The following is a 25,000-nucleotide window of genomic DNA, read 5'->3' on the forward strand; positions in this document are numbered from 1 at the left end:
AACTCATTTGTTGGAGAGGATAACTTTTATTTTATGCAGAGCATAAATGACGGCTTAATAACATACCATTTTTCATTACGTATAGGATATATATATATATTATATATATATATATATATATATATATATATATGACTGGTAAAAATGTTCTGTAACAACAGAATTCCATCTAATAAAAGGAGCCCATAAAAACACCAAAATGTAGAGAGAAAAGTACTATATTTCAGAGACTGCTGTCTCTCTCTTCTGAAGAGAGAGACAGCAGTCTCTGAAATATAGTACTTTTCTCTCTACATTTTGGTGTTTTTATGGGCTCCTTTTATTAGATATATATATATATATATATATATATATATATATATATGTGTGTGTATGTATCTATATATATATATATATATATATATATATATATATATATATATATATATATATATACATATATATGCATATACATACACATACATATAAGTAAATAAATACAACCATCCTACATACACACAACACACACACACACACACACACACACACACACACACACACATATATATATATATATATATATATATATATATATATATATATATATATATATATATATAATATATATACACATATACTTAATCTCCAGAAATACTTGTCTGAACCACACAGGGATCGAACCCCGGCGCCTCTCAAATGAAAGGCCAGGTCGCTACCAACTGACCCACACAGGTCATAAAAGAAGTTGGAACTTAAGTAGCTGTTGTACCTGAGGTTTTTCCTGGGCAGGTTCCCGCTTCTTTTATGACTTGTGCGAGTCAATTGGTAGGACCCTGGCCTTGCATTCTTGAGACACCGGGGTTCGATCCCGATGTGGGGCAGATATATATATATATATATATATATATATATATATATATATATATATATATATATATATATATATATATATATATATATATATATGTATATAAATATATATATGTATATATATATATATGCATGTATATATATATATTTATATATATATATATAATTATATGTGTATATATATATATGCATGTATATATATATATATATATATATATATATATATATATATATGGATGTATATATACGTATACATAATTTGGGAAAAGGGAGACCTCATATTTTGACCTAAAATGACGCACATAGTAAGCCATATCAGGAAGAAAAAAAATACATATATAGAAAAATAAATTCTCTATTGACCTTCAGATTTGGCTAAGAAATGTAACAAATAAACGTGGGAGGGGAGAGGGAGAGGGCTGGTTAGTAGAACAGAAATGCCTAATATTCTCGATCATTTTGTTTATCGAGTTACGATCGATCATTTTTATTTTAAAAAATGAAATGATTTTCTTCTATACCAAAGTTTATTTTTCTTTACCAATCCTCGAGGAGGTATAAGCAAAGTTGAATGAACTTACTAAAAAGTAGCATCACCACAATCACTATAATTGTGGATTTTTATGACATACTCGTAAAAGTACCATTTGAATAACTCTGTTAGAATTCCGTGGCATTGGTTGTAGTACCACAGGTGCAGTGAAATAAATGAATAAATGAATGGGAGATAAGTAAGGAATAAATAAGGAATAAATAGGGAATAACTTACGAGTGAGTTAAGTGGTCTCAATGAATATTCCTGCGCACAGGAGCATTGAATGCACTTAGTTGGTAATGACGGCTGTCGAGGGTATACTCATCTCAGAGAACGTTAACCTTTCTTAAGACAGTTTGTAAAACACACACACACACACACATACAGATACGCATCCACACACACAAACATGGATCTTCATTTTTGCTCAGGTTTGCTTTAGAGTGTCAAATACTTGTGTAAAAAAATAATTTTAAAATTTCATTATATTCCATGAATCAGTGTTTGGAATAAAACTTGGTTAGCAAACACAGAAGCAAACATTCTGCTACCTCCTGACAGACAAACAAACAAACAAAAACAAAAACAATAAAAAAACAAACATTTCAATACATTTTATTACATTCCACCAATCATTGTTGGAAATATATAGTTGTGTTAACAAACACACAAACACCCTAACATCCCCTCCCCAAACAAAAAAACAAAAAACAAACAAACATACGGTAACATAAAAGAAACCACAAAGAAAACACAAACAATCGTTGATAACAGATCATCACAAAGTTTCATTGCATTCCAGCAATCACTGTTGGGAATCATGTCTGGTTAACAAACACACAAACTCCTTACCAACCCCTCCCACCCGAAAATGAGAAAAATAACATAAAAACAAACAAACAAAAATCTTAATAATCCCCTCCTCCCCAAAAAACACAAACAAACACAACAAACAAACAAACAGACGTTGATAACACATCATCACCAGGTTTCATTGTATTCCATCACTGAAATATTTTTTGGTTAAACACACAAACACCCTATAGCCCCCTCTCCCATAAAACGCATCCCCAAGACAAAAAATACAATAAAAAGCAAACACACAAACAAACATCATAGTACCCACTACCGCCCTCCACCCAGCCAGCACCCCCCACCCCCCCCTCCCACCCCCACCCTCCAAAAAAGCACCGTTAACACATATAACCTTCAACCACCTTCATTTTCGAAGATAACGTAAACACTAGCCAGCCGTCACCCCCACTAATTCCTCCGTAATGTTCCCCGTTCACCAACTAAATAATACATAATGCGCGTTATTTGCGTTATTGATACGATCAGTCATGCATTACACCACGCCCGTAAAAGGGCTCAGAACGACTTATTCAAAACAGGGTACCATTGCGAGATCATTCGTTCGTCGTCAATGGACGCATCCGTGATTCAGATTATCGCCTTTGAAATCTATACGTCTCCTCAAGGTTCATTCATCGATGTGTTATCAGGAGATTAACTATCTCTCTCTCTCTCTCTCTCTCTCTCTCTCTCTCTCTCTCTCTCTCTCTCTCTCTCTCTCTATTCCAACCTGTGTGAGTTTTGTATCACTGTAAATTCTGTGTGTGCTTATCTTGAAAATATATGAAATAAAGTCGAATTGAACGGAAGGTACTCAACTATCTGTCAGTCTGTGTTTTATGTATACGCAAATATACACACATAAACACACGTACATATACATATATAATAAAATGCTCATTTGTTTAATGCTTGCATTGCTACCGAAGACCATAACTTGACAAGATGATAAACGTTTTGTCTGGCTTCGCTATATTTTCCTTTTTTAAATTTTAACCTCATCCAAATGAAGGCAGGCCTTGAAATAATCGTGAGATTGTCTTAAATAAAATGGAACACTCGTAGGCGGGTGATCACCATCTCTACTAAATTTGCCACCAGCTTATTAAAATATCAAACTATAGTGATCTGTTTATTTTTTATTAATTGATTTATTGATTTTTTCAAAATATTCAGTTACTGATTTGCCAAGTTGTTGATTATGGACCTATCTGTTAAATGTTTGATCTATTTATTGATTTATTCAATTTGGCAAACTATTCATTGAATGTTGCAAAATATTTAAACCTTTGTTTATCAATTTATCATTTTGTAAAAAAAAATCTGTGTTAATGTTGCATCAGGAAATATTAATTGAAATGAAAATATTTACCATTAAGGCTCATTGTTACCTCCAATCAAGTCGCAAATCGGACGTCCCATTTCTTTCAGGAATTTATCGTAACATCACAGATGCTGACAATTCACAGAATTTAATTCCTTAACAATACGCTAACTTGGTACCATATGACCTCGCTACTAGGTATTGTCTCAAGGAGATATTTAACGACCATAATTCGTCTACAAGAATAAGTACTTAGAAGTGATTGAATGCATTCATTGTCACTCGATATTCTTGGGAAACATGGTGAAAAAACAAGGCATGATCCGACCTCCAGCTCACTCGGGGTGCGTGCTAAAATCTACGGTCAAATAGGGGGTTGTTTCGCTAACGAAAATTAAAATAAATACGTCATGTTTTCTTAGAAATAATTGTTCTGTGCTGCTTAATATACCTATTATTTATTGTATACATTTTCATTCTAATAAACAAATCGTAAATATCCTATCCTAAAGTTCCTGTATCTTCAACTCGACGCGAAACACCCTTTTTCAGGCTTTTTAAGGTTTTTCCACAGGGCTTTCCTAGCCCCCCAATAACAGGTAGACCAAATACAACAACAATAAGAAGAAGAAGAAGAGGGACGCAGCAACAACAAAAAAGTACTTTGAAAGCTTACTCCCCGAGTAAGCGAAAATATCGTCGGGCACAACGTAGTCGGTGTTTGGTGACACCCAAGGTTAATGATGTTACTTGTGGCCCGAATTATTCTGAAGGATTATATTTATCTAAGGGGTGAAAGGGAGCGCTTATGAATATGATAAGAAGAAATGCGACGTGTTTAGACATAACGCTGTTATTATAATAATAATTATAATTGGTTTTTGCTTGTGTGTAATAAAAATCCACAATTATATAGTAAATTGTATTACCATATAAAAGACAGTTTACTATATAATTGCGGATTTTCATTACACAAAGTGTTCTTTGCCATTATTATTACTATTATTATTATTATTATTATTATTAGTAATAGTGTTGTTATTATTATTATCATTATTATTATCATTATTATTGAAAGTGATAGCTTCACGATACACTCAATTCATGTATAGCTTTTTCTCTATCTTCCTAACAATTGCTTTAGAAAACTCTTTATAAATTGAATGCAGCTTATTATTATTATTATTATTATTATTATTATTATTATTATTATTATTATTATTATTATTATTATTATTATTGTTGTTGTTGTTGTTGTTGTTGTTGTTGTTGTTGTTGTTGTTGTTTAAAAATATCCACAATTATATATAAAAATATATTTCTATGTAAATATATTTTTATATACAATTGTGGATATTTTTTAAACAATTTGTTTTCACGGAACTGTGAATTTTTTAACATTATTATTATTATTATTATTATCTTATTATTATTATTATTATTATTATTATTATTATTATTATTATTATTATTATTATATTCTTGTATTTTAATATATATCCGGAGACTACAACGGGATTGTAGATGGCGATCTCCGCTACAAAATCGTTAATATGTATTACAGTATTTTCTTGATATTAAAAGAAATTAGAGTAATAATACGAAAATACTGTATTAACGAGTTTGTAGCGAAGATCACCATCTACAAAACCGTTGTAGTCTCCAGTATATTATTTATTATTATTATTATTATTATTTTATTATTATTTATTATTATTATATTGTTGTTGTTGTTATTATTATTATTATTATTATTATTATTATTATTATTATTATTATTATTATTATTATGCATATGAAACCTATTCATATGGAACAAGCCCACCACAGGGTCCACTGACTTAAAATTCAAGCTTCCAAAGAATATTAAGGTGTTCATTAGAAAGAGGCGAGCAGAAGCAAAGGGAATTAGAGAAAAAAATGAGATACGTAATAAAGAATAAAGGTCACAAGCAAAACTCCGTTTAAGACAAACCTGAAACACGAAACAACAATGCTTTATCAATATCATCCTCATCAAGACCTCTCGTCTGGCTGTTGGAATATCTAAAAGATTCATGTCATGCCTGTATACTCCTATGACCGTCTAAAAAAACCCAACCGAGATGTGTATGATATAAACAAGAATAATCTATGACACAGACTCAAGGTCGATGTAGGGTGAAATGGGTGGCAAAGAGGAGGGTTAGGAGGGCTTGGGGTGAGGGCGGGGGGGAAAGGGCCAATGTGTCCTGTTGTATATAAAGAAAGCAAGAGACATAATCCAACACAGTTTAAGTCTACGAGGGTTAGTGATAACATATCCGCCATGAAGATTCTGGTAAGCGATTTGGAAGCTTGCGTTGATTTAGTTCTTCTGCCTTTGTGGGCGCAATTGATAGCGCATAGTGGGCATTTTTGTTTACTGTTTTGAATTTTGAAAAGCGTAAAACTTTATATTGCAGCCCCACCTTACACATATCTCCTGTAAACGAACTAGTACTCGAGCCAATTTCGTTCGTAAGAACTGAAATGATCAGTATTGCCACTTCAAATGTTTCTTGTCGAGGCCTATAGAGACTAATTTTTCATCTGTGTGTCATTATTTATATATTTCCTGTTTTAGTTAGTCCATCGCCTAGCTAAGATGTAATCATTATTTTAACGATTTATCTTTCTGAACTGATCACTGAATTGCTAAGGGCTAATTTAGCTAAGTATTTAGATTTTCTGAAATAAAGTATTTTCAAAATTATTAACCTAAAAATCTCTCTCTCAGTGGGAACTTACCTGTCAAGTTTGCGACGCCAGTTTTCGTAACCATAAATCAATCAATTATTTACCAAGCAAAAAAAAAGAAAAAAAAGAAAAAATTGAAAACACCCCTTTGAACTTGTGTCATACGAATTCATGCACTTTTTGCTCCAATAATGAATTTATGTATAGGCCTTTATATCTAAGACTATTCTCAACCACTACTCGACAGATCGTCTTAGCAGCGCTGGGTGTGTGCTCAGCCTTCCACCACTACAACAAGTACGACACCAACAATAACTACTACAGCTCTTCGCCTTACTATGGTAGCAGCTACAGAGGTAATAATTACTACAGGACGTCTCTGCGAGGCCTCAACGGCCGCTTCATAGGTGCTACAACTCCTGCCCCAGCTTACAACTACGTATCCACTCCTGCATCGGCCTACAACTACGTATCCACTCCTGCATCGGCCTACAACTACGTATCCACTCCTGCATCGGCCTACAACTACGTATCCACTCCTGCGTCGGCCTACAACTACGCAACAACGCTGGCGCCAACATACAATTACGCAACAACTCCAGCTTCGGCCTACAACTACGCATCCACGCTGGCGCCGACTTACAACTACGCAACCACAGCTACATCAGCATTCAGGCCGTCCACTTACTTAGGATCATCTCCATCCTCTCTGGGACATTACTCCGTTTCAAGTTCCACTCCAGGTTACTTTCAGCCTCCGTCCTACTCCACCTCCGGTTCCTACGTCACTCCCTCTCCGTTAGGCCTATACGGCAGTAGTCTGTTGTCCCGGAATCCATACCAATTAGGTACTACTTCTTACGGCAATGGTTACAGTGTCACCCCAGCAGTCTTGACCCATCACTCTGCACAGTCGATTTATCCCCAGAATACTGTGACCTACAACCCCTACAACGTCCTGGCTTCCTCCCCCTACAGCAGAGTGAACTCCTACTCTCACTCCGTGCCCTCCAACATCGTCGTCTCGAACGGGTACGTCCAGGACACTCCCGAAGTGGCGGCCGCCAAGGCGGAGTTTTTCCGCTCCTACAATTCAGTGGCTGCCGCTTCTGGTAACCACAGGTACTACAAGTAGGATTCGACGAGATTTTAAGTGGTCATAATAAGTTCATAGCTTGCAGAGTGCGTCAGTTATACTTTATATACATACCATCACTTAGTTGTAGCCTAATTCGGATACATAACGTGGAAATCAGCACAACTTGAATGATTGCTTTTGAAGCAATCGCCAAGCTCTGGAACTATCTCTATTTGTTCTGTTTTCCCCTGGTCTTTTTAACCTTCCATGCTTCAAGGGATTGGTCTATCGCTTCCTTAGTCTTCTCCCCTCTTTCTTAAGCGAATAAATGAACAACATACGATCATGTAAAATGAAACTGTGAAACAATAAAAGTTGATGTACCTTATCTGAATAAAATTCAATCCATCATGGTGTTATTTTATTATCGTACTTAGAGTTCGACGCTTTTGTTTGTGTTGTAGCGCTTTGAAATAAAAAAAAAGTCGTAGATTTTGAGCCAATTTCATTGATAAATTTCAGCTATGCTTGCGCCGTATAGAAATGAATATCTCAAAGCAACCTGTTTCAGGTTTGCAGATCTAAGAAAGTATTATTTCAAGTTCGTTTTTCCAAAGCAAGACGAAAGCGTAGATAATCCTGACATCTTTGTATACATAGTCTCTACTTCATTTGTTGTACGTATTTCCTGCGATATATGATGATAATAATAATAATAATAATAATAATAATAATAATAATAATAATAATAATAATAATAATAATAATAATAATAACCATTGTGCATCATTACTAAACACAGATGTTTCTCCTATTATCAGACTCATACAGTGAAAACGAGTGCCGTTGAGAAAATATCAATCACACTCTTTTGTCATTAGCCGCTACTCGAAAAATAAATAAAGATCAACGCTACTATATTATTACTGCTATTTTTTGCTATGCTACCTTCACTGCTACGAGTCTCACTGCTACAAAGCAGATGTAGAGATTGGCAGAAAACTAAAATTTTTATTAAAAGATATATTTTTTTTCCTGTTTAGTTCATAACTTACTTAAATTCTCTTCATTTTCACTTGGAATGCTTAACAAAAAAGTGGTCGCATGTCTTTCAACGTAATTATTATTATTATTATTATTATTATTATTATTATTATTATTATTATTATTATTATTATTATTATTATTCAGAATATAAACCCTTGTTCATATGGAACAAGCCCACCAAAGGGCCTACTGACTTGAAATTCAAGCTTCCAAAGGATATTATGGAGTTCATTCGAAAGAAGTAACAGAAAATAATGGGAAGTACAAGAAGAGGAGACCAGATGTTGGAAAACCAGATAAATTAAAAAGTGAACAAACATATAAATAGGTAATTAATATATTGAAATACAAATTGAAATGTATTATGGTACTAATACGCTGTACTTTGGCTTGAACTTCTGAAGTTCCAGTTGCACGACATCTTCTGGGAGACTGTTCCACAGTCCAACGGTGTGAGGAATAAAGCACCTCTGGAACTGAGAAATAAAGAACGTCTGGAACTGAGAAATAAAGGACCTCTGGATGTAAGGAGTAATGGACCTCTGGAAGTGAGGAATAAAGCACCTCTGGAACCTTGGAGAAGTTCGACAGCAAGCCACATTTATTCCATATTGGTGCTTCTGCTGTTCCGTGAATCTCTTCCTTCATAATTTAAAGGGTAAAATGTAACAAGAATAAATAAACACGAGTCGTCCGCAGTTTTAAAAGTTGTAAAGCAAAGTCGAAAGCGACTGAACCGCAGGATGATTGCGAAGTTTCCAATTGTCAGGGAACGAATTCCGATACGCTGAGCTAAACCGCCAATAATTTATGGTCCTGGGATTAATTTCACTTTAACAAAGTATCTTTGTAACTGCTGGAGAATGATAACGGTCATTAACGGTCATTCGCACGTCTCAGAATGTGGTGGTGAGTGGGTGGGGTTAATACAAAAAAAGAAAAAAAAATTAAAGCGGTATAAATACAGACTGAGAAACATGACACTTTACACTCTATCCCGAGGTTGACAATTCGACGACAGCAACGCCATGAAGACTCTGGTAAATAAGGATGATGGTTTTAATTATTAAGAAAGTCCTGATATATATAGGTATGTCTAGAGAAAGAAAGAGAAGAGAGAGAGAGAGAGAGAGAGAGAGAGAGAGAGATATTTTACAGTTACTTGCATGCAAGCTTTTAAAGCGTGTTTGACAAGTTACTTAAAACTGTGTTAAACATAATCGACAAAAGACTGTCTATGAAAGTGACTGGAACGTTGTCCAAGACACCTTTGGTCAGTAATTTTAATATTAAGCTAATAGCATAGAAAAATATGAATCTGAATGTTTGTACTGAATAAACGAGTCGAAACTGACTGTAAATATTATGCATGCATAAGTTCTCTTGCCTTTTTAATTATTAACGTTGAATGGAACCACCAGGTTTTTATATTTTCTATACTGCAATGTGGCTCTAGATGTCTGAACTGGAAACCACTAGGTTTCTATCCTGCAATGTAGCTCTATATTCTTAACTGGAAACCACCAGATTTCTATACTGCAGTGTGACTATATTCCTGAACTGGAAACCACCAGAGTTCTGTACTTGCCCCCCCCCCCCCCCCCCAGTCCGGTGACTCTAAGTGCCTGAACTATAAACCAACAAGTTTCTGTACTGCAGTGTGACTCTATGTACCTGAACTAGAAACCAAGAAGTTTCTGTACTGCATTGTGACTCTATATTCCTGAACTGGAAACCACCAGGTTTCTATACTGCAGTGTGACTCCAAGTACCTGAACTGGAAACCGTACTGCAGTGTGACTCTATGTACCTGAACTAGAAACCAACAAGTTTCTGTACAGCATTGTGACTCTATATTCTTGAACTGTACACCACCAGGTTTCTATACCGCAATGAGACTCTAAGTACCTGAACTGGAAAAGTGGTCACAGGGTTCTTCTAATTAGATGTAGATCTAGACAACACCAGTTTAAACTCCTATCCTTCAAATAAGTGGCTTAGAAAGGACCGTAGCTATAGGATATCACCATCGTCCTTTCGTCTTCCAGGTTGTTTTGGCAGTGATGGGACTGTGCTCGGCCCTTCCCCGTCAGGCCCATGACAGCAGTAGCAGCAGCAGCGACAGGAGGTTCTCGAGACAATCCTACGATGGAGATCTAGACCAACCAGCGGGCGCCAAGGGTAGAATCAACTCTGTTGCAGATCCTTACGATATGGCTCCCGCCCTGAGCAATTTCCTGGATGCTTACAAGAGGCAGCTTGCAGTCCTGAGCCACGCCACCAGTTACGATCCCTCTCCTGACTATGGCCAAGAAACTACTACTTACGACGTAGTTCAGCAGGCTTCTCATAATCCTGTTTCATCTCCTGCTCGCACTATAGCTCACGGTCACCCTTTCTCTGCTGACAGTCTTCCTCAAAGTCAGGCTTACAACGCTCCTGATGGTCTCCCTATTAACATTCACGCTCGGGCTATTGAGAACTATGCTCCCCCTGCTCACCACCTCATTCCCAAGACTCACGCTGCCCCAGTTCACCCCTCGGCAAGACGCGCTCCAGCTCACACGACCTTCCAGGGCCCTGTTCAGTTCAAAGCGCCCACTCAGGCAAGTTTCCACGGCCCCGCCGGAGGAGCATTTCCAGGCTACTCTGGCCCAGCGCCGACGTCCTACGAGCAGGCTGGCTCCGCGCCCGACGACGCCTACAACTTCGTGACTCCGTCTCGCATCGTGGTGCACAACGGCTACGTCCAAGACACCCCCGAGGTTGCGGCCGCCAAGGAAGAGTTTTACAGCATCTTCAACCTGCAGGCGGCAGCCGCTGCGGCAGCTCCTGACGACTACGACTACTACGAGAGCAACGACTACGGCGTCACCAAAGGGAAGTCGAAGAACGCTGCGCGCTATTACTAAAGGTGTTCGTCGTTTTAGGAAAATATGTGTAAAATAAAACAATTTTTTTAAAGAGATTCAATGAGTTTCAGTTAACCGTATTCCTATTGTCTTGTATATTCTTGCATTTTGATCATTTGCGCGGTACATCTTTGTATATTTATTCTTAAGTTCATTCATTTAGTTTTTTTATGATAACCGATCTCTTTTTCTTGTATTTCCTAATGCCTTCTGTTACTTCTTTCTAATCAACATCATAATATTCTTCGGAAGCTTGAATTTCAAGTCAGTGGCCTCTGTGGTGGGCTTGTTCCATACGAATAGGGTTCATGTTCTGCTAATAGTTATTATTTTCTGTCAAAATTACCAAATGCATTCGTCTGTGGTACATAAAATGGTAACGGAGGAGAAACGATTTCATATTTCTGAATGTGGCTCACAAACAGACGAATATGGACAAGAAAAACCGAAGAAAGACTGATTTATGGACATAAAATCATCACCTTTCCAGATTTTGTCTCCTAAGCTAATGCCAAGGAACGAAAATTACAGCATTTCTAATTTATATTTCGGCATCTGCGACACGCCAGGCATAAAGAACGAAAATACACCGGTGCACTGAGTGAGAAGTACCCATTAACTTGTATAAATGCGTGATAACGTGCATAAATACGCATTAACTTTCATTAATACGCATTAATTTTCATACGCTGATCGTATTCGTATGCGGGAGTCCTGCCATTAATACATTCCCAATCATTTGTCCCATAAGGAGCGGTGACTTGTTAGGACCGCATATTAATTCAATGTGTATGTGATGGAGTGTGTGTGTGTGTGTGTGTGTGTGTGAGAGAGAGAGAGAGAGAGAGAGAGAGAGAGAGAGATTCGGTTTCAATTCCAAATGCGTCCTTATAATGTTTACATTAACATTGTGCTACCTTCACCATAATCATTATAAAAATTATAGTATATACCTGTGGTGTCTCTCATATTATGCAGATAGGCTGATAGTAATGAAAGCATTATAAGATCGAATCACCATTCTTTCCATATGTATGCTATAAGAAGGTTAGACACCTCTCTCTCTCTCTCTCTCTCTCTCTCTCTCCCTCCCTATGCCAGTATATATAGGAAGGAAATAGCCTTGAACATCCCAGTGTATCTCGGATCTGCTTGCTTTACAGCTCGCGCCATTATGAGGACTCTGGTAAGAAAACAAATTTTTTATTAGTACCAAGAAACAGCTTTTGCTAGACTTATAGGTATAAGTCACTGAAACATACTATTCTAGGTTTATTACAAGTTTCGGTGTTTTTCTTTGGTTTGAAATAAAACATTGGCGTTAGAGTTGACCTTTTCTCACGTTTTAATAAGTTTGAAAGTTTACAAATACATATAAAATAAGCCTATTACTTTCGTCTGCTTGAGCCGTAGGCTTAATCAGTCGAGGCCCGTGTGCGGACAATTTTTCGAAAGCCAATTGTTCGAAAAGTTTTTTTTTTCGAAAACCAAATATTCGAAAACAATAGTTCGAATGTGTAATCGTTCGAATTTACAATTGATCGAAATACAAAATATTCGAATAAGTAGTTTTTCGAAATGAATATTGTTCGAATCCATGAGTAACGTCGACTTGTTGGAAGAAGCCCGACGGCAGTTTTGTATGTTGGTGCTTTCTCTCTCTCTCTCTCTCTCTCTCTCTCTCTCTCTCTCTCTCTCTCTCTCTCTCTCTCTCTCAAATGACTGTAAATATCGCGCTATAACAATAAAAGAAGATGTTACCGTTTCCAAAGAACATAATCATGCAGGTGATCCAAGTGGCGTAGAAGTGCGGAGATTTGTTGAAAATGTGAAAGACGATGCAAAAGGTACACGTGACTCCCCTCATTATATAATTGCAAATGCATCTTCGGATCTTAGCGCATCTGTAGTTCAGGGATTGCTTACTGTCAACAGTATTAAGCGCTCAATTAGAAGGGTTCGCTCAGAAGAAAATCGTGGACTGTCCACACCCTATCATAGGAAGGATATAGTATTCCAAGTGGAGTAGTAATATATGAAGACTTTCAAGAATTAAGATTTTCTTCTTTTTGACTCAGGTCAGGAAGAAGAGAGTTTGAAGTCAAAATTCGAATGCTATTAGCACTGGCATTTATCCCGGAAGAAAGAGTCAATGAGACTTTTGAAAATTTAGTAGAAGAGGAGTTATTTTCACCTTAATTACATCCGGTAATAGATAATATTGAAGATAAATTGTGCAAAGATATGTTAAGAAAACTAATAAATTTGAAGTAAAGTAATCGTTTCTTAACATTAATCCTATTATCCTATATGGTTAGATAAAGTATATTATAGATTCGAACAATATTCATTTCGAAAAACTGCTTATTCGAATATTTTGTATTTCGATCAATTGTAAATTCGAACAATTACACATTCGGACTATTATTTTCGAATATTTGATTTTCGAAAAAAAATTTTTTTTTCGAACAATTGCCTTTCGAATAATGGGTTTTCGAAAAATAGTCCGCAAACCGTCGAGGCCTGATAGAGATATTGCTGTTCTAAGGAGCTGTTGCCATTCATGCTGAGCTAATCATTTGCAATTTTATAGAGAAGTTGGTAATTTTTTTTTTATCATCAATGTTAACTCAACACTTTGTTCTGGTGTTACTGGATGCAAAAACGCATTACTGCGCGGGCACAGGTGTATATATGTACACTAGTCTTAAACAATCCTGGTATCATATCCTCATGAATGATAATTATATTACATTTCCTTTGAATTTATGTATTTATATTAAGATCTGTTTATAGGGAGAACGATCATTTTATGACAAGTAAATTACTCCAAGCAGAAATCCTTAACCGGAGCCTGTGACTTCCCACTAATTACTCTTTTTCATTTACGAAACCATCGTCGCCATCATCTTCACGAACCTTTCGTCCATCAGGTTACTCTGGCAGTGATGGGGTTGTGTTCAGCTCTTCCCTATCAGGCCTCGTACAGCGCCTTCCCCAGCTACTTCTCCTACAGCGGCGCTTACCAACCTACATACCTAGGTCCTCTGGCCCCCTCCTTCCCAGCAGGAGTTCATAACGGCCAACTCTTTCCAGTTTCGGACACCTACGAAGCATCGGCAGCTCGCCAGGCCACCCTCGACGCCTACCAGAGGCAGGTCGCGGCTGTGGGCGCCTTCGGAAGGCTCGCTTCTGTCTACAATAACCTTCCTCATAGTTTGGTTCACGCCCCTGGTCAAGCCTACTCAACGGCTCCCTACGGCCAGGCTATTCCGTCGTCTCCTGTAGTGGTTCGTGATGGCTTCGTGCAGGATGCTCCCGAAGTGGCAGCTGCGAAAGCCCAGCTGTTCGCCCTCTACAATCAACGAGCTGCCGCAGCTCCTGGCATCTATCCTTATTAAAGGAGGCTGCCTTCATGGTCTTCGCCACGGTCTTCGCTGCCGAAGGGGGTGATTCACAGGGGACGTTAAAGTTAATCTACGATATTATTTTCGAAGAGGAATCTTGCGTCATTAGACGCTATGGTCTTCTAAACCGGAGTCTTGTGCCTGAGTTGCAGATACACACACACCTAAGTTTTAAGTAATACCAGAACTCGGTTAGAGTAACCTAGAATTAGTAGTTGCAGTTTTTCCATGAAGTAATCTCTCTCTCTCTCTCTCTCTCTCTCTCTCTCTCTCTCTCTCTCCCTGTGTGTGTGTGTGTGTGTGTGCGCGCGCGCATTCTGATTTCCTATAGCTGTCGAATTTCTGAAATTGTAATTTTTTTTTATTTCTATTCAATATATCTTTTCCACTTTAATCGTTAATGTTTCAGTACTGTGCATTCAAAGCGTTCCGTGAAAATAATAAATATATCTGAACATTATTTCAAAATTTATTTATGGTCACAAGGCTTCAAAAGGTAATTGGTAAACTGCGTATTCCATTATTTGCATTTTTCAAATTACAGCGAATATTATATGTTATAGCTCTCCACGTCTTAAACGTAGGGCCTAATTTCAGATTCAAGTCCATAATTATTGCTTTTTCTATAAAGTAATGACGTAACTGGCGTACCTGAAGGTGAGGTAATGTACCACGACTGAGAGGGAGTTTGATGATTGGAATCCACTACTATATAAATGCAACATTAATAGGCAGAGGAATTTCAGCTTTTTAGTTAGACTTGCATTTATAAAATCCCAAGACTATCGATATTTCTTTTTTCTAGGAATAATGCTAAGATTAATAAGCTGGTAAATTTGGATATATACTTTGTTTTTTCTCTCAGCGCAGTGCTCCGTCACGCGAGGGAACTGGGGGCTTCGAAGGTTCAGAAAGTACCATGCTAGTACCATTAGATGGAAGTATTATATCTTTTCCTCAGTTCGGTAAAAAAATAAAAACTCTTTTGAAAACTTTATAATCCTACTTTGGGAAGTTAGCAACTTAATTTTGGTTAGGAGAAATAACAGTTTCCGCTCTTCAAAAGGTCTTTATTTGTGCCTCGTTCGAACACGGTTCAAACAGAGCCGATACTGAATAGGCCTTGAAAATAATCACAATAAGATGTATTCTATTTTATTTTATTTTTATTTTTACGCCGAAGGCATTTGTACTCATAACGTTATTAAACTGATTGTAATCACTTATACTTTATGTTTACCTAATCGATTCGAGACATCTACTCACTGTTATCATATTGTTTTTGATAATCCGTGACGTAAACCAGATGCTGCTAAAAGCTTTTTTTTCTACCAGACGCTTCAAATATAGGCCTACTGATCCTCCAGTGGTTCGGAAGCGGTTTTGCCCATCGGGGGAGACAAGTTCAAATGCAACAAAAAGGAAATAAATTAATGAAAAGAGTGTACCAATCACTGAATATCTAATATATTCTTGAATTGGTCGGTTGGTGGTGTTTCTCATAATCAGGCTAACTTGATTGAGGGTGTGGTTGGAGAGTTTTTAATCCTAATTTTCATCCGTTGGGTCGAATCTGTTTACTAGAGGCAGACAGACTCCTGTAGTTTGTAATAATAATTCAATTGCGTGTATGACTGACGCTTGAGAATGAGAGAGAGAGAGAGAGAGAGAGAGAGAGAGAGAGAGAGAGAGTATAATGATGACTTTAACAACTGCACGATCAAGTCCTTACAACGTAAACCAGTATGACAACCACTTTATGAAGGGTTAATGATTTTGTGGGTCAGAGTTTGAAAAACTCCTGAAGAGGTTCCTAGTGGAGAAAATGCCAGGAAATCCCTGAATTATTTCGCACCAAAGTCGTGTATGAAGTTCGGTAATGATTTCCCGAACTTTCACAAGTCACTGATGGGTGGAAAATGGTGATGGCTGCCTTTTCGCTCTTCTCCGAGATCCCCTCAGGTTACTATATAAGACTAACAATTCTTTAGGAAAACGGAGTCTACGGTATTCTCTCCAAGGTCACTCGAGAGGAATTCAATTTCCTCTGGAACTTCGGCGGAACGTATTTCCGAAATGAAGTAAAATAAAAATCGATTATCATTTTTATTGCCTAAAATGTTTTACATCATTTGTGAGCTCTCATTGTCAGGGGTTTTCTTTATATATATATATATATATATATATATATATATAATATATATATATATATATATATATATATATGCCATGTGCTATATTTCCAGCGATATTCTTTGTCCATTTTAACGACATATTCTAGTTTGGATTTTTAATCTGTGTGTGTGTGTGTGTGTGTGTGTACGAGCATTCTGATTTCCTGTAGCTGTCGAATTCCTGAAATTGAAATTTTATTCATTTCTATTCAATATATTTTTCACAATTTAATCGTTAATGTTTCAGTACGGTGCATTAAAAGCATTCCGTGAAAATAAAATTATCTGAATATTATCTTTAAATTTATTTATGGTCACAAGGCTTCAGAAGGTAATTGGTAAACTGCGTATTCCGTTATTTGTATTTTTCATATTACAGCGAATATTATATGTTACAGCTCTCCTCGTCTTAAACGTAGGGCATAATTTCATATTTATTTTTCTATAACGCAATGACGTAAATGGCGTACCTGAAGGTGAGGTAATGTACCACGACTGAGAGGGAGTTTGATAATTGGAATCCACTACCATATAAATGCAACATTAATATACAGAGGAATTTCAGCTTTTTAGTTAGAATTGTAGATTTAAAATCCCAAGACTATCAAGATTTTTTTTTTTTTTTTAGGAATAATGCTACGATTAATAAGCTAGTGAATTTGGATATATACTTTGCTTTTTCTCTCAGCGCAGTGCTCTGTCACGCGAGGGAACTGGGTGCTTCGAAGGTTCAGAAAGTACCATGCTAGTACCATTAGATAGAAGTATTATATCTTTTCCTCAGTTACAGGATAAAAATAAAAACGCTTTTGAAAACTTTATAATCCTACTTTGGGAAGTTAGCAACTTAATTTTGGTTAGAAGAAATAACAGTTTCCGCTCTACAAAACGTCTTTATTTGTGCCTCGCTCGAACACGATTCAAACCGAACCGATACTGAACAGGCCTTGAAAATAATCACAATAAGAAGTATTTTATTTTATTTTTTTTTTATTTTTACGCCGAAGGCATTTGTACTCATAACGTTATTAAACTGATTGTAATCACTTACACTTTATGTTTACCTAATCGATTCGAGACATCTACTCACGGTTATCATATTGTTTTTGATAACCAGGGGTTTAAAATATAGGCCTACTGATCCTCCAGTGGGTCGGAAGCGGTTTTGCCCATCGGGGGAGACAAGTTTAAATGTAACAAAAAGGAAATAAATCAATGAAAGGAGTGTACCGATCACTGAATATCTAATATATTCTTGAATTGGTCGGTTGGTGGTGTTTCTCATAATCAGGCTAACTTGATTGAGGGTGTGGTTGGAGAGTTTTTAATCCTAATTTTCATCCGTTGGGTCGAATCAGTTTACCAGAGGCAGACCGACTCCTGTAGTTTGTAATAATAATTCCATTGCGTGTATGACTGAGGCTTTAGAATGAGAGAGAGAGAGAGAAAGAGAGAGAGAGAGAGAGAGAGAGAGAGAGAATATATAATGATGACGTTAACAATTGCGCGATCAAGTACTTACAACGTAAACCAGTTTAATCATATTCAAATATAACTGCTTCGCACTGAATTAGGCTTAAATGACAACCACTTTATGCAGGGTTAATGATTTTGTGGGTCAGAGTTTGAAAAACTCCTGAAGAGGTTCCTGGTGGAGAAAATGCTTGACAATCCCTGAATTATTTCGCGCCAAAGTCGTGTATGAATTTCGGTAATGATTTCCCGAACTTTCACAAGTCACTGATGGGTGGAAAATGGTGATGTCTGCCTTTTCGCTCTTATCCGAGAGCGTCTCAGGTTACTATATAAGACTGACAATTCTTTAGGAAAACGGAGTCTACGGTATTCTCTCCAAGGTCACTCGAGAGGAATTCAATTTCCTCTGGAACTTCGGCGGAACATATTTCCGAAATGAAGTAAAATAAAAATCGATTATAATTTTTATTGCCTAAAATGTTTGAAATCATTTGTGAGGCTCTCATTATCAGGGGTTTCTTTATATATATATATATATATATATATATATATATATATATATATATATATATACACATATATATATATATATATATATATATATATATATATATATATGTTACGCATAATGTTGATAATTGCCTAATGTGAACATTAGGTAGAAAAATTGCCTAGTCTCCATATTAGGCAATTTATTTGCAAAATGTTGACAATAGGCAAATTACTTGCTTAATATCCACTTTATGCATGATTTTCAGATTAGGCGAGGGTATTTTGCCTAATGTGAATTGAATGACGAACCATTGTAACTGGAGTGTTGTTCGAATGTTGTTCGAAACTTTGGGTCTGTCACTGAGTTGTTGTGGACACGGTAAACGAGGAGCAAGGCAGCACTAACCTGGATCTCGTGCCGGTGAGTAGTGGCACACAGCTGGACTTGTGGTGACTGAACTTACTGCCTGACTTTCACATTCGGTGATATTACCGGGGTGTATCCAAGTATAAATTATATAAAGACTTTTTCTCTATATTTCTTTATCTTTTCTCTTTCAGTTTATGCACTATGGAGCAAGCTGCCTTTGAACTTAAGCTGCGTCAAACACAAGAAGGCAAGGCTAAGAATGCTGTCATCCAGCCCACTATCCAGCGTGATCAGCGGATATAGGATTTGTTAAGAATTAATTCTTATGGAGCCCAATCTACATATGACTATAACCTCAAGAAACGTTTTGAAGTCCTGCGTGTTGGCAATGCTGACCGACTAATTAGCAGGAGAAAAGATCCAAAGGACATGAATTCAAGTTTGTTGCATCTCTAGAAGAAGTGTTTGGTATTGTTAAAACAACCCATGAAGCTATTGGCCATGGAGGTGGTAAAAAAACAATTGCGGAAGTGATAAAGAAATGGTCAAACGGTCAAACATCACACAAGTAGTATGCTACCTGTACATTTCATTCTGTGAGCACTGCCATCAAAAGAAAGCCAGAAAAATTCCAAAGGGTTTGGTAGTAAAACCGGTACGCAGTCATGATATCCATTCAAACATTACCTGATGGAGACTTCAAGTACATCATGACATATGTAAATCATTTCAGCAAATTTTGTCTGTTGCGTCCACTTACATCAAAAAGAGCAAAGGAGGTCGCAGCGAATCTTCTAGATATATTTCTGACATTTGGAGCACCTGCTATTTTACAGTCCAACAACGGACGGGAGTTTGTCAGTGCCATCATCGCCGAGCTTTCAGGGCTATGGCCAGAGCTGAAGCTGGTGACTGGACGTCCACGTCATCCTCAAAGCCAAGGGGCTGTTGAACGTCTAAATGGAGTACCCAGGACAAACTGACCATTTGGATGAGGGAAAACAACAGCAGAAGGTGGTCAGTAGGTCTCAAGTTTGTTCAGTGGCAAGTTAATATCAGCCATCATGAAACAACTGGCAACAGCCCATTCAAAGTTGCATTTGGACAAGATCAGCAGGTTGGATTAGAATCATCTATCCTGCCAAGTACAGCTCTTTGTAATATATTTACCGAGGAAGATCTTGAGTCATTTCAGGAAGCAGAGACAGGGGCAGAGGCAGAGGCAGAAGCAGAGACAGGGGCAGAGGCAGAGGCAGAAGCAGAGACAGGGGCAGAGGCAGAAGCAGAGACAGGGGCAGAGGCAGAAGCAGAGACGGGCAGAGGCAGAAGCAGAGACAGGGGCAGAGGCAGAAGCAGAGACAGGGGCAGAGGCAGAAGCAGAGACAGGAGCAGAGACAGGGGCAGAAACAGTAGCTACAAATCTCTAAAAGATTCGTGTTTCAGCTAATCTAGGACAATCTAAGACAGCAACACGGATGACAAGACGCGGCAAACTCCTGCTTAAGCCATTATCTATTGGTCAGTGTGCTAGGCTGAGGGTCCCGGTTGTCGATCGTGGTCGAACAGATCCTAAAAATCTGTTAGTGGTCGTCCTCAAGGAGCAAGATGGACTATACACTGTAGGTTGTCGGGAGGGAATTCTTGGACCAAAATTTACAGCAGCTGATCTAAGTGCAATCAAACAGCCCCTGATAAAGTCTGAAGAGGTTCCTGATATTTGCCTATCGATTAGAACAGCAACAGCAAGAGCCACTGGTGGGCAAGGATATATATAGTGTCAATGTACTACTCGATGTACATCAGCTGCCTAAGAAAAAAATTCAAATGCAACTCACGCTGTCACCCGGACAGATCATGCAAAAATTTCTGATTGGACTCAACTGAACCCTGAGATCTATTGACTTATTTCTCTTTTACTGATATTCCATTAATTATGTTTGTATCTATTCAAATAAATTGGAATTCTTTAAACTGTCTCTAGCTTAACCATGATGCATTCTCTTGTAACCTCCCGTGGGTTGTCTGTTGGATTGATTTCCATTTCTACACTAAACCATAATATATGTTTAGATTAGGCAGTCATATTCACATCGGGCAAAATTGAGCTACATAATTTGAATAACAGGCATGCTTGGCCTAATGTTAACAAATTGTAAACTTTATGCAAACTGCTTGCTCAATGTACACATAAGGCAATTTTCTGACTAATGTTCACATTAAGCAATTATCCACATTATGCGTAACATATATATACATATATATATATATATATATATATATATATATATATATATATATATATAGTTATATATTTATGCCATGTGCTATATTCCAGCGATATTCTTTGTCCATTTTAACGACATATTCTGGTTTGGATTTTTAATCTGTGTGTGTGTGTGTGTGTATGTGTGTACGCGCATTCTGATTTCCTGTAGCTGTCGAATTCCTGAAATTGACATTTTTTTTATTTCTATTCAATATATTTTTCACAATTTAATCGTTAATGTTTCAGTACGGTGCATTAAAAGCATTCCGTGAAAATAAAATTATCTGAATATTATCTTTAAATTTATTTATGGTCACAAGGCTTCAGAAGGTAATTGGTAAACTGCGTATTCCGTTATTTGTATTTTTCATATTACAGCAAATATTATATGTTACAGCTCTCCAGGTCTTAAACTTAGGGCATAATTTCATATTTATTTTTCTATAACGTAATGATGTAACTGGCGTACCTGAAGGTGAGGTAATGTACCACCACTGAGAGGGAGTTTGATAATTAGAATCTACTATCATATAAATGTAACACTAATATGCAGAATAATTTCAGCTTTTTAGTTAGACTTGCAGATTTAAAATCCCAAGACTATCAAGATTTTTTTTTTTTTTTTTTTTTTAGGAATAATACTACGATTAATAAGCTGGTAAATTTGGATATATATTTTGTTTTTTCTCTCAGGGCAGTTCTCTGTCACGCGAGGGAACTGGGGACTTCAAAGGTTCAGAAAGTACCATGCTAGTACCATTAAATGGAAATGTTATAAATTTTCATCAGTTACAGGAAAAATATAAAAACGCTTTAGGAAACTTTATAATCCTACTTTGGGAAGTTAGCAACTTAATTTTGGTTAGGAGAAATAACAGTTTCCGCTCTACAAAACGTCTTTACTTGTGTGTCGTTCGAACACGGTTCAAATAGAGCCGATACTGAATAGGTCTTGAAAATAATCACAATAATATGTATTTTATTTTATTTTATTTTTATTTTTACGCCGAAGGCATTTGTACTCATAACGTTATTAAACTGATTATAATCACTTATACTTTATGTTTACCTAATCGATTCGAGACATCTACTCACTGTTATCATATTGTTTTTGATAATCCGTGAAGTAAACCAGATGCTGCTAAAAGGTTTTTTTCTACCAGGGGTTTAAAATATAGGCCTACTGATCCTCCAGTGGGTCGGAAGCGGTTTTGCCCATCGGGGGAGACAAGTTTAAATGCAACAAAAAGGAAATAAATCAATGAAAGGAGTGTACCGATCACTGAATATCTAATATATTCTTGAATTGGTCGGTTGGTGGTGTTTCTCATAATCAGGCTAACTTGATTGAGGGTGTGGTTGAAGAGTTTTTAATCCCAATTTTCATCCGTTGGCTCGAATCTGTTTACTAGAGGCAGACAGACTCCTGTAGTTTGTAATAATAATTCCATTGCGTGTATGACTCACGCTTGAGAATGAGAGAGAGAGAGAGAGAGAGAGAGAGAGAGAGAGAGAGAGAGAGAGAGAGAGAGAGAGAGAGAGAGTAGGTATAATGATAAAGTTAACAATTGCACGATCAAGTCCTTACAACGTAAACCAGTTTAATCATATTTAAATAACTGCTTCGCACTGAATTAGGCTTAAATGACACCACTTTATGCAGGGTTAATGATTTTGTGGGTCAGAGTTTGAAAAACTCCTGAAGAGGTTCCTGGTGGAGAAAATGCCTGGAAATACCTGAATTATTTCGCGCCAAAGTCGTGTATGAAGTTCGGTAATGATTTCCCGAACTTTCACAAGTCACTGATGGGGGAAAATGGTGATGTCTGCCTTTTCGCTCATATCCGAGAGCGTCTCCAGTTACCAAATAAGGCTAATAATTCTTTAGGAAAACAGAGTCTACGCCGGTATTATCTCCAAGGTCACTCGAGATGAATTCAATTTCCTCTGGAACTTCGGCGGAACTTTTTTTCGAAATGAAGTAAAATAAAAATCGATTATCATTTTTATTGCCTAAAATGTTTGAAATCATTTGTGAGCTCTCAATGTCAGGGATTTTCTTATATATATTATATATATATATATATATATATATATATATATATATATATAGATTATATAATATATAAATATATATATATATGTACATATATATGAATATATATATATGAATATATATATTTATGCCGTGTGCTATATTCCATCGATATTCTTTGTCCATTTCAACGACATATTCTCGTTTGGATTTTTAATCTCTCTCTCTCTCTCTCTCTCTCTCTCTCTCTCTCCTCATCTCCCCCTCTCTCTCATCTCTCTCTCTCTCTATCTCTCTCTTCTCTCTCTCTTCTCTCTCTCTCTCTCTCTCTCTTTTGTAAATTGTAATTCGAATAAGGTCTATTTCTAGATGCCAGACTGTATGAATGCACCAATAATGGCTGAAATATAATCCATCACTAAACATGAAAAAGCTGAGGAAAAATAAATAACAGAGAATGAACATCCGTATTTTTGATATTAAAAAAACCATATTATCATTAAAGCCAGTATTTCATTCTGTGAACCGTTTCTCTCGGCTGAAACAAACCAGAGATGTGAAAGGCGTTGGAAATATCCTTGAAAGCAAAACAAACAAAATTGCTTTTGATTACTGACCAGAGGAGAGAGGAGGGGGAAGGAGTATAGGTCTTTATCTCCCTACCCCCTCTTCCCCCTTTCACCCTCTTTCCAGCGACACACACACGCACACACACAGACACATGCACATGCGACAGGAAATGAGGAGGGTGGGGCAGAACCGCAAGAGTATATAAGGAGTGGGAATAACCTGATCATCACAGTGCAACTCAAGTTCACCATCTAACGACTACAACCACCACAATGAGGACTCTGGTAAGGAAAACATGATTGCTGTTTCAGGCTCTTTTTGAATGATGTTTTTGTGTTGTCGAACCGTTGGAATCCATAGATTTATATGAGTTTGGGTTAAATATCTGTTTCGTTTCATGCGCATCAGACCACACTCTCACTGAGTCTGATTTTTCCTTACTCAAACTTTTCCCAAAACTCTGATGACTGAGTCTAATCTTTCCTCCCTCGCAGATCGCTTTGGCAGTGATGGGGCTGTGCGCCTCCTCTTCAGCTCTCCCCCATCAGGCCTCCTACATCCCCTTCCCCAGCTACTCCTACGGCGGCACCTACCAGCCCAAGTACGTGGGTCCTCTGGCTTCCTCCGTGCCAGCAGGCGTCGGCGGGAAAGTCATCCCCGTCTCGGACACTTACGAGGTGGCTGCGGCTCGCCAGGCCTTCTTCGACGCCTACCAGAAGCAACTGGCGGCCGTCGGCGCCTATGGGCGCTACGCTGCCGCCCCTGTCTACCACCACCAAGCCCCTGTGCACGCCGTGGTCCACGCCCCTGCATACCTCCCAGCAGCTTCCTACGCCCACACCATCCCTTCGACGGTCGTGGTGGCCAACGGCCACGTCCAGGACACTCCGGA

General features: G+C 37.4%; 3 protein-coding genes and 1 pseudogene across 3 annotated transcripts in view; all 4 read left to right on the plus strand.

Moving 5' to 3' along the window:
- Positions 1–5,837: 5,837 nt before the first annotated feature.
- Positions 5,838–11,318, plus strand: LOC135199727 (uncharacterized). Its single transcript, XM_064227882.1, has 6 exons — positions 5,838–5,883; positions 6,529–7,412; positions 7,882–7,894; positions 8,811–8,930; positions 9,414–9,446; positions 10,455–11,318. The coding sequence occupies exons 1-6, from the start codon at positions 5,872–5,874 to the stop codon at positions 11,316–11,318; spliced, it is 1,926 nt and encodes a 641-aa protein (XP_064083952.1). The 5' UTR covers positions 5,838–5,871.
- A 1,132-nt stretch (positions 11,319–12,450) lies between these two features.
- LOC135200418 (uncharacterized) lies at positions 12,451–15,947 on the plus strand. The gene is made up of 2 exons (XM_064229048.1): positions 12,451–12,504; positions 14,252–15,947. The coding sequence occupies exons 1-2, from the start codon at positions 12,493–12,495 to the stop codon at positions 14,717–14,719; spliced, it is 480 nt and encodes a 159-aa protein (XP_064085118.1). The 5' UTR covers positions 12,451–12,492; the 3' UTR covers positions 14,720–15,947.
- A 1,413-nt stretch (positions 15,948–17,360) lies between these two features.
- On the plus strand, positions 17,361–21,199 carry LOC135199728 (KRAB-A domain-containing protein 2-like; annotated as a pseudogene).
- A 2,784-nt stretch (positions 21,200–23,983) lies between these two features.
- Positions 23,984–25,000, plus strand: part of LOC135200416 (cuticle protein CP1499-like) — a 1,316-nt gene continuing 299 nt past the window's right edge. The window contains exons 1-2 of the mRNA XM_064229046.1: positions 23,984–24,392; positions 24,603–25,000. The exon at positions 24,603–25,000 is cut by the window's right edge and continues 299 nt beyond it. Of these exons, the coding sequence (XP_064085116.1) occupies positions 24,381–24,392; positions 24,603–25,000 (410 nt within the window). The 5' untranslated portion in view covers positions 23,984–24,380. The remainder of the gene's footprint in view (positions 24,393–24,602) is intronic.

This window comes from Macrobrachium nipponense, chromosome 26, assembly GCF_015104395.2.
Source record: "Macrobrachium nipponense isolate FS-2020 chromosome 26, ASM1510439v2, whole genome shotgun sequence".
In the NCBI taxonomy this organism is placed as follows: Eukaryota; Metazoa; Arthropoda; class Malacostraca; order Decapoda; family Palaemonidae; genus Macrobrachium; species Macrobrachium nipponense.

What these genes read in the sequence shown, in the direction of transcription:
- LOC135199727 (XM_064227882.1), top strand. An exon ending in GAAATAAAGGACCTCTGGAT is followed by an intron (nt 8,931 to 9,413) that starts GTAAGGAGTAAT and finishes TCCCGAGGTTGA; the next exon opens with CAATTCGACGACAGCAACGC. An exon ending in GCAACGCCATGAAGACTCTG is followed by an intron (nt 9,447 to 10,454) that starts GTAAATAAGGAT and finishes TTCGTCTTCCAG; the next exon opens with GTTGTTTTGGCAGTGATGGG.